The 13,259-nt window shown below is 40.8% G+C and overlaps 1 protein-coding gene across 1 annotated transcript in view; it reads right to left on the bottom strand.

Annotated features, from left to right (window-relative positions):
- LOC138962448 (T-box transcription factor T-like) overlaps positions 1 to 8,990 on the bottom strand; it is a 40,298-nt gene extending 31,308 nt beyond the window's left edge. Inside the window, exon 1 of the mRNA XM_070334260.1 lies at positions 7,594 to 8,990. Coding sequence (XP_070190361.1) covers positions 7,594 to 8,210 — 617 coding nt within the window. The 5' untranslated portion in view covers positions 8,211 to 8,990. The remainder of the gene's footprint in view (positions 1 to 7,593) is intronic.
- Positions 8,991 to 13,259: the final 4,269 nt, after the last annotated feature.

The raw sequence follows: 13,259 nt of genomic DNA on the forward strand, positions 1-13,259 counted from the left end.
CATCAAAAACAAAAGTGACGGTAAGACTCTTCAAGGAAATGTTTATTAAGCATGTACTGTAAACAGTATACTATTGCATGTGAACGTTTGACGAAAATATTCATTTTAGCATCGACTGCCAAATTTCAAGTGCAAACCAATAATTATGGTCAATTCTTTTGTTCCCTTCTTTTTTTAATTTTGAAAGATCGTTTGCTCTGATCGTTTGTTTCCGTGTAAAAAAATTAAATCCACTTCACTATGTTAACATTGTGTGAGTTTGGTTTGGTATAGGGAAGCAACCGCTGTGTAAGCACACAAAATCCCTTTTATTTTTTTGTTTTTATATTTAGTCAAGTTTTGACTAAATATTTTAACATCGAGGGGGAATCGAAACGAGGGTCGTGGTGTATGTGCGTGTGTGCGTGTGTGTGTGTGTCTGTGTGTGTGTGTGTGTAGAGCGATTCAGACTAAACTACTGGACCGATCTTTATGAAATTTGACATGAGAGTTCCTGGGTATGAAATCCCCGAACGTTTTTTTCATTTTTTTGATAAATGTCTTTGATGACGTCATATCCGGCTTTTCGTGAAAGTTGAGGCGGCACTGTCACGCCCTCATTTTTCAACCAAATTGGTTGAAATTTTGGTCAAGTAATCTTCGACGAAGCCCGGGGTTCGGTATTGCATTTCAGCTTGGTGGCTTAAAAATTAATTAATGACTTTGGTCATTAAAAATCTGAAAATTGTAAAAAAAAATAAAAATTTATAAAACGATCCAAATTTACGTTGATCTTATTCTCCATCATTTGCTGATTCCAAAAACATATAAATATGTTATATTCGGATTAAAAACAAGCTCTGAAAATTAAATATATAAAAATTATTATCAAAATTAAATTGTCCAAATCAATTTAAAAACACTTTCATCTTATTCCTTGTTGGTTCCTGATTCCAAAAACATATAGATATGATATGTTTGGATTAAAAACACGCTCAGAAAGTTAAAACAAAGAGAGGTACAGAAAAGCGTGCTATCCTTCTTAGCGCAACTACTACCCCGCTCTTCTTGTCAATTTCACTGGCTTTGCCATGAGCGGTGGACTGACGATGCTACGAGTATACGGTCTTGCTGAAAAATGGCATTGCGTTCAGTTTCATTCTGTGAGTTCGACAGCTACTTGACTAAATATTGTATTTTCGCCTTACGCGACTTGTTAATTTAATCTATTTGGAACTTCACAATCTAACCCTTGAGCGCAGTTATGGAGACAACAAGAAATTCAATAATCATGACAACAAATACAGGCTGCATGCTCCAAACAATTGATAAAACAGCACACTGACTGCCCTAAATGACCGAAAAAAGTACTAGTAAAAAACAAAATTATTGGGTAAAGCGAAGCTATGAATACAGGTACGTTATTGTATTTTTTTTTAAGACTATTTGGAGACAAAAACTCGTTAAAAACAATCTAAACAAAGAACATGATCCGCAGAAAGGTCTGCCGGAACATGTTTTCATTGGTCATAGTTGCCGAGCATCTAAAAACAGCTCAGCATCCCTTGGCCAGGCTAGCCGAGAACCGCAACAGGAAAGCATCAGTCAGTCTCGGTAGCCACGACACGACAGTCGTGTCACGTGACACCGCCATACCAAATCACAAACGGCTTCGATCGGGAAGAGGCTGTCAGAGCAGCAGGGACATGGCAGTTAAATAAAGCATGAATAATTAATGGCCTCTGCCGGGGGTGTCGTCCGAGCATCGGAGGTTCTGAGACACGAGCGTTCCTGTTGCGTTTTTGTGGAAAAAGACAAGTTCTTTCCGTCTCGTCTGCCCGGTATGCATGGCGTGCCGCATCGCGGTGCTATACCGTCGTGCTCTATGTGCACGGACCTCTCTCTCTCTCTCTCTCTCTCTCTCTCTCTTTCTCGCAGTTTGGCCTATCTGGGTCGCTCTCCTACATCTCTGACCTCTTAGGCTACATCTCCCCCCCCCCCTCTCTCTCTCTCTCTCTCTCTCTCTCTCTCTCTCTCTCTCTCTCTCTCTCTCTCTCTCTCTCTCTCTCTCTCTCTCTCTCTCTCTCTCTCAACGAGATTGAATGAGCCAGCCTCTATCTAGTTCGATTGATCAAAGAAAGTGCTTGCCCAGAAAATCAAACCATCAGAGTATTTTAAGGAAAAACACGGGAATAAATGGGAGCAAGAAGGAGAAAGAATGGAGTATGCAGGTTGGAGGCCGGTACTCAAAATAGTTTAATTTACAAAAGCACAGTAATACAAATCTTGATGAAACCAAACAGTCCTTTATTTATTTATTTCAGTATTTATTCGTTTATTTGTTTTCTAACATGTATACTTGTATATACTTTTTCACTTGTGTATTTTAGTTACTAATTTTATTAATTGTGCTATGTATGGACTTTTCTTCTTCTTCTTCTTCTTCTGCGTTCGTGGGCTGAAACTCCCACGTACACTCGTGTTTTTTGCACGAGTGGAATATTACGTGTATGACCGTTTTTTACCCCGCCATTTAGGCAGCCATACGCCGTTTTCGGAGGAAGCATGCTGGGTATGTTCGTGTTTCTATAACCCACCGAACTCTGACATGGATTACAGGATCTTTTTCGTGCGCACTTGGTCTTGTGCTTGCGTGTACACACGGGGGTGTTCGGACACCGAGGAGAGTCTGCACACAAAGTTGACTCTGAGAAATAAATCTCTCGCCGAACGTGGGGACGAACTCACGCTGACAGCGGCCAACTGGATACACTGAAATCCAGCGCGCTACCGACTGAGCTACATCCCCGCCCGGACTTTTCTATTTATCCACTTTCTTGGCTGGACTGTTGGTACATTTACTAACAAAGCAAGGCAATTTACCTATTACATATCCATATATTGTTAGAGCAGTTCACTCAAAATATACAGGAACTTACTCAGAACCGAGTTTGTCTTAATTAATTGAAGTTCAGTCTGAAGTGAATCACTTCAAATATATATAGAGATGCTTCCGTGACTCTGAAAGGGCAGACGTGAGACCAGTCCACACGAACTCAGGGAGAATTCAGCAAGCGACACGCAGTCTGCTGCATGCCAGAGATCGATAGAGAAAAGCTGCTGGGGTTCCGTCTCACTGAACCGGCGGGGGATGGGGGAGGAAGGGGGAGGAAAGGGTGGAGGGGGGGGGTGTGCAAGTGGGACATCGACTGCAGACTGTATAATAATATAATTATATATAGGGACTCAGTGAAACACCTACGCTGGCTTTTAGAATAGATGACTTTTCTGTCACCCATTACACACAGAAATTGTCAGTTACAGATGTATCTATCACAACCGCGCCATATAATATCCACCATGCACTTTTATTGACATGAACTCTTTATTACTGTTTCTTCTAAAATCGATTACTTCTGTTTAAAGTGGTCAAAGTAGGAATCTTGTGTGAAACAAAATAGAGAGAGAGAGAGAGAGAGAGAGAGAGAGAGAGAGAGAGAGAGAGAGAGAGAGAGAGAGAGAGAGAGAGAGAACGACGATTTAATTGGTTGTTAAGGTGGCGTTCCCGCGTATAAAAAGTATTAATAACAATCAACATGGTCATATCGGTTATCATCAGACATTATTGCAAACGTATAATACTTCCGGCTTACCGGATATATGCCCGAGACAGTCACAGATCATTTGTTTCGCGCTATCCTAATAGGTCAGTCAGCAGTTTCAATTACAAAGCAACAATATTAAAAGCTGTGCTGATTGTTATATAATCAGTCGCTGCTCAACCCCAGGTTAGAGTGAGAAAAGAACGAAGAAAAAAACACCATGTGGTAATTAATTGAACTCTTGCTTGGTTTTGTGCCCTAATTGTTTGACTTGTTGTTTAATGACTATATCATTGGTTACAATCTTGTTTAAACCTTGCAAGCGTTAATTTATTGAAGAGCGAATACACATATAATATGCTGGTTTGTAATCAGTCATTGATAATTGCGATTGCCAAATGTAATGCCACAATATGCTGTTTGAAGGATATATTTATTAAAAAGAAGCTGATATGCAAATTACAAAGGTATCAATAAGTAATGACTCTTGTTTGCACTAATATTTTCAAAAGTCGGGTAACACACAATTTGGTTGGGTGGTTTTTTTATTGGTATATTTGTAGACCTGCATTTCAATTGGGGGATATTTGTGTTACATATATTTGTTTTATTAATATTTCGGCTAATTAGTGTTACGAATACAATAGCAGACAGGTTGTATAAATACAGGTTATTATTTGTGTATCTAAATTATTTTAGCCATGTAAAATCAGGGGTCGTGTGACCGTAAGTAATACATTTTAACATAACTGAAATGGACCAGGCGTAAACAGTCATTCGGTGCAGTTCTTCCTTAAAAAATTGCAAATGGTCGTAATTAATTGAAGCACGGCCCATGATCAAAAGCGCGTTTTTATCAGTTCATGAAAAATTGGTCGTTTTTATCTCTTGTATAATTATAGTCACACAGTGGAATCTACTTCTGAGAATGAGAAAGTTATCAGGGGCAATAAACACTTTCACGATGCACCCCAAAGGTAACATTCATGACTTGAAGAACATTCTACCGGCTCCTTAGCATCTTAAGTTTTATGACTCTATCTGACTCTCTCGCTGGGGCGAGTTCAAGTCCGAGTTCAAAGGCCATACAAACTCAAGAATCAATCAGTCTTAGCTATTAACATCTTATCAAGATAACGATAACTGCGCGCGCTCTTTGCAAGTACACCAGTAACATAACAAGCGACGTCAGAGTGTTCTTTGTATTCATCACTTTAGGCCTTACAAGATTACACATTCAAGCCTTGTGTTTAGAACTCTGGATTCTCAGCAATTTACTTTCACACACACACACACACACACACACACACACACACACACACACACACACACACACACACACACACACACACACATACACACACACACACGCTTTGAACGACACACCACGCAAGATCGGAACCAGCAGTTTAATTGCAAGTTATTCATAATTTTTTGGATCACCAGTCAAAAATAAAATTGAAACACCCATTGAATTTGTAAATGACTCACTAAACTTATGAGGAATTATTCGAAGTTTAATTTGTGTAAAGTATGCCATTGAATAATTCATAGGCTGGAAAAACAAATATTCGACAGAGGCTTAATTTAGAAGTTTTAGTAAATAATTATTATTACATTGCTTCCTCCGAATTTAAATGAGTCATGTGAGAGTTGTGGGAGGATCAAAATCATAGTACTGTATGTGGGTTAACTGATTAGAACTTTTCGCTTTATTCAAAATTCGAACTTTGTAAATTAACTAAGCCTCATTATAACAAGAGGAGCGTACACTGTTTAATGTTGAACATAAGGTTTATTATCTTTCTAGTCGTAAAAAGATCGAAAAACGGACTCAACAGCGGTATTGGCATGCCGCATAGACAAACAATATATAGATACGAAAATTAAAACTAAGCAAATAATATATGGGTAGATATCTACATTAAGAATGCTCTTGCATGCATATCATGTGATTCATAATATTGACACAGACCAGCATGAATAAACAAGATTAAATCATGAGCAAAACATAATCCTTTGTTTTTATTGCTTTCAATTGACATGCTCTCTTGTCAGTGGTTTTGTTTTGTCTAGATGGGCAAACTGATGAATGGAAATGCTTACCGTCGTGTGCATGAGCTTATGCAAGCAATATAAGCAATAATATAAGCAATAATATATTATGCCTACTCGGAGTCTCTTTCATTTTTGTATTATTATTATTATTATTATTATTATTATTATTATTATTATTATTATTATTATTATTATTATTATTATTAATATTATTATCATAATTATTATTATCAATATTATTATTAATGGGTATTTTCTATTCAATATTATTTTGCTAAAAACGGTCATACACGTAAAAATCCACTCGTGCTAAAAACATGAGTGAACGTGGGAGTCTAAGCCCATGAACGAAGAAGAAGAAGAAGAATTTTGCGCTGTATGATTACAACAAAAAGAAATCAGTTCATACGGTTTCAATTTGACCTCTCAAGATGTTAAAACAATGAAGTCAAACGTATATGTGGTATTACGTAGTATAATATTTCTCAATAAGTTTAATCACGACATGTTATTCTCTCCACCCTTACTCTCCCCTCTATTTTTTTCTCCCCTCCCATCATTGTATACTGCCTGAATATTGCCTTTTCTTTTCTTTCTTTATTTGGTGTTTAACGTCGTTTTCAACCACGAAGGTTATATCGCGACGGGGAAAGGGGGGAGATGGGATAGAGCCACTTGTCAATTGTTTCTTGTTCACAAAAGCACTAATCAAAAATTTGCTCCAGGGGCTTGCAACGTAGTACAATGTATTACCTTACTGGGAGAATGCAAGTTTCCAGTACAAAGGACTTAACATTTCTTACATACTGCTTGACTAAAATCTTTACAAAAATTGACTATATTCTATACAAGAAACACTTAACAAGGGTAAAAAGAGAAACAGAGTCCGCTAGTCGCCTCTTACGACATGCTGGGGAGCATCGGGTAAATTCTTCCCCCTAACCCGCGGGGGGTGAATATTGCCTACAAATACAGGAAACTTAAAGCATGATGACGTACGTATGCATCATTAAATAACAATACAAATGGCTGTGATTTCTTAATCAAGTTACCTAGGAAGTTTACTTTTATTCTGTTGGTGCCTAAAATATCCTTTGGAGTCCTTAAAAAATCGTTACATTAAAAGTGCTCATTGCTTTTATTTTAAATACTTTTTTTTCTTCTTCATGTCTGCTTTCACTTAAGGCTTAATTAACCCTTGGAAAATTTTCTTCTACAAGATGCTCGGATAAAATCTTGCTGTGGCCGAGTTACTATATATACAATGAGGGCGCAAGCTTAACATTGACTGACATAAAGTACACATCTGCTAAAGTACTTTATTGTTGTGGGGCTATTCTAAGGGGCTTCTTTATGGAGCTAACATTATTCTGCAGTATGATACAAATACAATTTCCCAATTGCACAAATGCTATGTGCAATTCCATACAAAAGGCAACGTAGTGACACACACACACACACACACACACACACACACACACACACACACACACACACACACAAGAGCAATACACACAAGAACAAGTAAGGAACCCTATAAAACTGGAGCACACACACTCGACGTTCAATTCAACAACTCGCAAACGCGCATATGAAAAGTCACGTTTCTGGTTTTACAGCAGATTTCAAGCTTAGTGGCATGGAAGCTGTTCTGAAACTCGTGATGGGTTTTTTTTTAAATTTTTTATCAAAACCATTAAACCAAACAAAACCGGAAAGTAAGGAAATTGATATTTATTGATTTAATTGTTTTGATCAAAAGGAATCACCACGAGGGCCAGAACAGCTTCCATGCCGCTAAGCTTGAAGTCTGCCGAAAGTCAAGAACGTGACTGAATGAATTGAACTTTTTCGGATCAGTTGTGACGTGCTAGGATTTGAAGGGACAACGAACGGGACAAACAGTTAACTTGATTTTAGTTTACGATTATACTGTAAGAAAAAGTGCACTGACCTGCCATTCTTGGTGACGATCATCTCGTTGGTGAACTCCTTGAACTTGGACCACAGGTCTCGGTCCTCGAGCCGCACCGTCAGCTGCCTCTCCGTGGGGTCTCCCTTCTCGCTGCCAGCTAGCATCTCCGTGTCCACGGCGTTCAGCAGGTGATGCACGTCGCTCCCCGACGTCACCGATCCCACGGCTCCAGACGCCGACGAGGACGACGACGACGACTTCATGTTTCCGCTGCTGCTGTCGGGGCTGCGGCTGCCGTGGCAGCGCTCGGAGCTGGCGCTGCTTGGGTCGTGGTGCAGGGATGGCGGAGGTGCCGAGTCTAACATGGGGGGCACTGGGGCTGGGGCGGGGGCTTGCTGCTCTTGCTTGACGGGCCCGCTGCAGTCTCGCAGGGCCAGTTTAGGGTCGTAGGACAAAAAATCCGTAGTTGTGGTCGGTGTGGTAACCCCGTACTGTTGCTGGTAGTGGTTGTAGTGGTGGCGGAGGTGGTGGTGGTGACCTCCGTTCACTGCGACAGCAGCAGCAGCAGCGGCGGCAGCGTGGGGTCTGAAGATGCCAGAGAGTTCCAGGAAGTTTCCTGCACTGGGGCACTCGACGTACGGCTTGTTATAGTCCATTTAGCCACAAACAGGTCCTCGCTGCACGGAAGGAATTCTGCCCACGAGAAGAGAAGAAAACAAAATCAATGATAGCACCACTTTCAGTTGTTCAAACTGCTGGCTGGTTCAGTCTCATGCACACATCGATCACTTTTCCTCGCATTAATTTCCTCACGGAGAAAACAGAAAAGCACACACAACTCACCGTGCAGCACAATAAAAGGTGGTCGCCGGTTATGAAAACACACACTCAATCACAACAAAACGGAAATTTCTCTCGGTTATTCTAAGAAATGATGTTGAAAGTACACTGACGATTGTCCCAGCACGATGCGTCTGACAGCAGCGTGATGATGCCACACAATCTGAGAAGTGTGATTTCCCCTTTCACCGTTGAGAGAGAGTTGAGTAGAGTGTAGTGTGGCTGGATGATGGTACAGTAGGGGGTCCCGTACTGCGACACGACACGACCGCTGTGTGTGGTTTCTTCACCTCTCTGCCGAAGCTAACACGTCACTCGGGTGAGGACCGCACGTCTCGATTCCAGCCTGACTGACTGCCGTATGCCTGCCACTCTCGCCGCTCACTCTGTCCTATAGTGTCTTGTTCTGTCCCAAACTCAACTGTGTCTCTATCTGTCGAAGGCTGTCACTAGTAGTACTCTCACTCGACCGCTCGTCTTGCCCACACAGCGCTCTGCTAAATGGCTCGTTCAATCACTTCCAGTTTGTTGACAAACTTCGAACGCCACTGTCGACTGCTCTTCTAGGCGAGCCTCCCCTACTTGACAATCACGCACGAGCTCCGGTGTCAGCCAATCGCAGCGCGTGCCTTACCAGGCAGCACGGAAAGGGGCGGAGCTTGGTTGCGATCTGATTGGACGGAGGGCGGGTGCGAGTCGCTTTCACACCGGGGAGGTAAGGCGTTCTTTTACCCTCTCGCGTCCTAGCGCCAACCAAGCGAAGAGCTTTTCGCCCGACTCCGTAAACTGTGACCCAGTGGTCAGCGTGAAGAAGCAAATGAAATTCCGGCCAGCGGCGACCTTTCTTGCTTCACGACGCCCCCCCCCCCCCCCCAAACATCATTCTTCATTCCTCTGCCTTTTTTTCTCTCAGTCACCCCCCCCCCCCCCCCCCTTCTCATTCCTCTGATTTTGTTTCTTCTCAATCCTCTGATTTTGTTTCTGTCTTACCCCCTCCCCCCCCCCTACCCCTTCTCATTCCTCTGATTATTTTCTCTCACCCCACCCCCCCCCCCCCACCCCCTTCCTCATTCCTCTGACTTCAGTTTTTTCTCTCACCCCACCACCCCCCCCTCCTCCCTTCCTTGGGATGTGCCCGAAACGAAGCAGCTTACCGGCGGCTGGACTGTCCGTGCCATGACGGGCTCTTTGCCCCGAATAGTTACTGGCCGGGCAAGTGAGATGAACAGTCACAGTGTTAACGGGCCAAGCGACGGGGAGGGACAACCTGGGAGAGGGAGCACTATGGGGGTGGGGGAGAGAGAAAAGGCCTAGTTATGGAGAGAGGGGGAGAGAGGGGCGGGAATGAGACGTGTCGCACCGCCACCAAAACAGATCCCCTTTGCGACAGTTTCTTGAAGCGAATGTGCAACAGTAAAAGAAGCCGGCGCTTAGAGTAGCGAGGGGAAGATACAAACGGCAAATAGAATTAAGAGCGGATTTAGGCTCCCTCCGAGCGCCACTTCCACCAACCCCCCTACTCTATGCCGTACACAGCACAGCACAAGCCCCTTCCACACACTGACACAGACACAGAGACAGTGTCAAAGTATAGACAAAAGACTGGCAACTTCAACAAAGGGACGATAATCGATGATTATGGTGACTGTCAGAGAAAGGTGAAACAAGGGACCGTAACTCCTTGCTCGCTTGTTGTCATTTGCAACAGTGACCGGAGAAGCTGGTACAGACCTAAGCCCAGCAGTGAACGTTACAGGCTGTGCGAGGAGAAACAAATCCGTTCGAGGGAAAAAATACACACACTTTTTTTCTTTTTTTGGCGGAAGGGGGGGGGGGGGGACAATAATGTAAAGTCAGACAACCACAATAAATAGTAGATGAACAAACGAGTTAATGAATAAATGCCGTAAAGTCAAATCGAATTGAATACATAAAAGATTGAGGGTGAAAATCCCTAAGTACTTTAAAATCCAAATCTTATCATTTCGACACAACAAAATCGATTTATTGTGACTGGAAACATAACATTCTTCCTTGACTCCATCGTGTTTCTCCGAAGTAAGTAATAAAGAAAATTTCACTCCGATTTTCTACACCCAACAAAATGAATAACACCACCATTATTATTTTGGAGAAAGATTTGAACAAGTACATCATTGCAGATTGCGTATTGGTATGAGTGATTTGAATTTTGATTTATGTAAGCGGCACCTTAAGGATTGCTCTCAATGCGAGTGTGGTTATCCCAGCGAGACTGCTGAACATTACTTATTGCATTGTCCCTTGTATAGAGATATAAGATTATTGTCCATTGATAATTTGACAAATGATTATAAGTATATCGAAATATTATTGAAAGGCATCCCGCAATATTCACGAAATGTCAACCAGACCATATTCATAACTGTACAGGACTATATTAGACAGACGGGCAGGTTCCGTAAATGAGCCTCTATACTTCACTCATTACATTTATTAGACACTGTCATGCGACATGCTGCCTGACAAATTTTTCCCCATAACCTCTCTCATGTTCTTTTGTTGTTTTCCGACTTATCAATTATGTCTCGATTTATGCGCAATGTAGTGACTTTTCCTCTGATCACAATACGCATTAACTTTGTGCGAGTGTCTTATTACAATTGAAAAAATCTCCTCAAATATTGGCGCTCCAAGTCTTCTTCTTCTTCTTCTTTTTCCCTTAAGCTAGCTACTAGCTAGCTGCCCTTTCCCCACCTCCTGTATCACCAACCCCTTCCCATTTTCTGCTTGTTTGTGTATCTGTTTTGTCTTTTGTTTTGTTTTTCGTTTCCTGAAATGAGCTAATGTACTTATTCCGCCATCATGCTAACCCTTGTTTTGTAATTACTATGATTGCTTAAAATAAGCATTATATGCTTGAGTATTCTTCTTCTTCTTCTTCGGCGTTCCAGTATGCTTGAGTATGTAATCATCTATGCATTGTTCTTGTCATGATTAAAATTGAATAAAGTTTTGTTTAAAAAAAAAAGAATAACACCACCAACAAAAAACTGGCAGATGAAAACATTATAAAAGCATTATCCGTTCGAGACCGCGAGTTTAAATAAGTTACTGCCTAACAAAAATTGTTTACAGCTGGTATGAGAAACTGAAGTGAGCACCCTTTACAACTGCGTTAGTTATTGTCAAAATACCAAACTTTAGATAACGAACAAACGAACAATAACAGCTATAGCTTGCATTGTGCCATGTATATAGCCAAAGCTTTGCGTGTACACTGTTCGGGCAGGGGCTAATGAATAACAGAACAAAAACATACATTTAAAGTCGAAACGGACAAGAACAATCTGAGCGATAGGAAGTTGCAAGCCACATTATTCTACTTTTGCTATTCTGCTCTGTGCATGTTTGTTTGCATGAACTGTGTTGGAAGACTTGTTTTTTTTTAACGGTTAAAAATCTTCAGATTTAAATGAAGGAACGGAAAAAAAATATGATTTACACCAAAATGTAATTTCTATTGAGTATAAAAATTACATCGTTAGTTCGTGTGTGGGGTTTTTTTTTTAGATAACGTCTGTCGGGTCCAGTTGCCCCATATTAGGGAACATGCTGTAAAAGTATTTAACTTAAGAATATTGTTCGACTTCTAGCAAATATGTATTTACTATCGAGTATAGCTGTTTGTATACTTTTCTTTATTCCTTTTCTAACATTTATCCGGCTTTTTCTGTTTCAGTAATCGTTGTCAATTTTAGTGATTCTTATTGTCACTTTTTTTGTTATTTCTTATAATATCAAACAAGAGACCTTTCACATGGTGTCAGGTGAACGACATATTTGGGGTATTATTTTTTTTCCAGTAAAGGGACGGTTAAACAATCAGCCTATAACAGGCATCGAAAGCGCAATGTTGTTTACATTTTTTCCAACGCCGCTATTATCATCCCGTCCCCACCCTCTGCGCTTCTGTTTATCTTTTTTAGAAATTTATATTTTAGTTCTTTGTTTCTACTTAATTTCAGCGTGCCTAAACTATAAACAGGAATATAACTATTTACATTTGATACGGATTATATCTTTTGGGATTAAATGTACGTGTTGAGATTCAAATAAATTATAGAAGTTGTTGTTGTATTTGTATTTGTATTTGTTGTTGTTGTTGTTGTTGTTGTTGTTGTTGTTGTTGTTGTTGTTGTTGTTGTTGTTGTTGTTGTTGTTGTTGTTGTTGCAATAAATATGCCGTCCTGCATAATTATTACACAAAAACAGAATATACTGGCGCACATGAAAATAAAGCACTGTATACACAATAAAAAAAAGCATTTGAGTTATTTTGCCATTATTTGCATGTACCAAAGGGTCACCACTATAACCCTAAAGCTCAGTTTGCTGTTGATTCTGAATATGTTAATTTTGTAATGTGCATGTCAATTGGTGATTTCAGTATTACACCCCTGTTGGTATAATGTTGTATTTAGCTGATCTATTCAAAACTCACGTTAACACCTGAGCACGAACATGCAGTAAAAATCAAAAGCGCAGCTTAACCAGTTGGTGTGTGTGTGCCCTTTACGGTCCAAGCAATTGCTGTGAGATAATTTGCCGGTGAACAAAAAGTACACTCACTCAGCACAGACAAAAGAAGGCAGTTTTTTTCTGCACGTCTTTGAAGTAGGCGGCGGAAAGAACAGTGTATGCTCAACTTGCTTTTTCTCCCCTTCTCCTCCAGATTTTTTTTTAATTTTTTTTTTATGCTAGTCTTTTTTCTCACACTACATGGGTTTCCTGTTTGTTGGCCTGTGAAGACTGTATAGTTAAGGCAAGGGGGGGGGGGGGGAGTAGAATAACAGTGGTGCAAAATGAAACGTACAAATGCGGTC

This window comes from Littorina saxatilis, linkage group LG3 (assembly GCF_037325665.1).
Source record: "Littorina saxatilis isolate snail1 linkage group LG3, US_GU_Lsax_2.0, whole genome shotgun sequence".
Classification (NCBI taxonomy): domain Eukaryota; kingdom Metazoa; phylum Mollusca; class Gastropoda; order Littorinimorpha; family Littorinidae; genus Littorina; species Littorina saxatilis.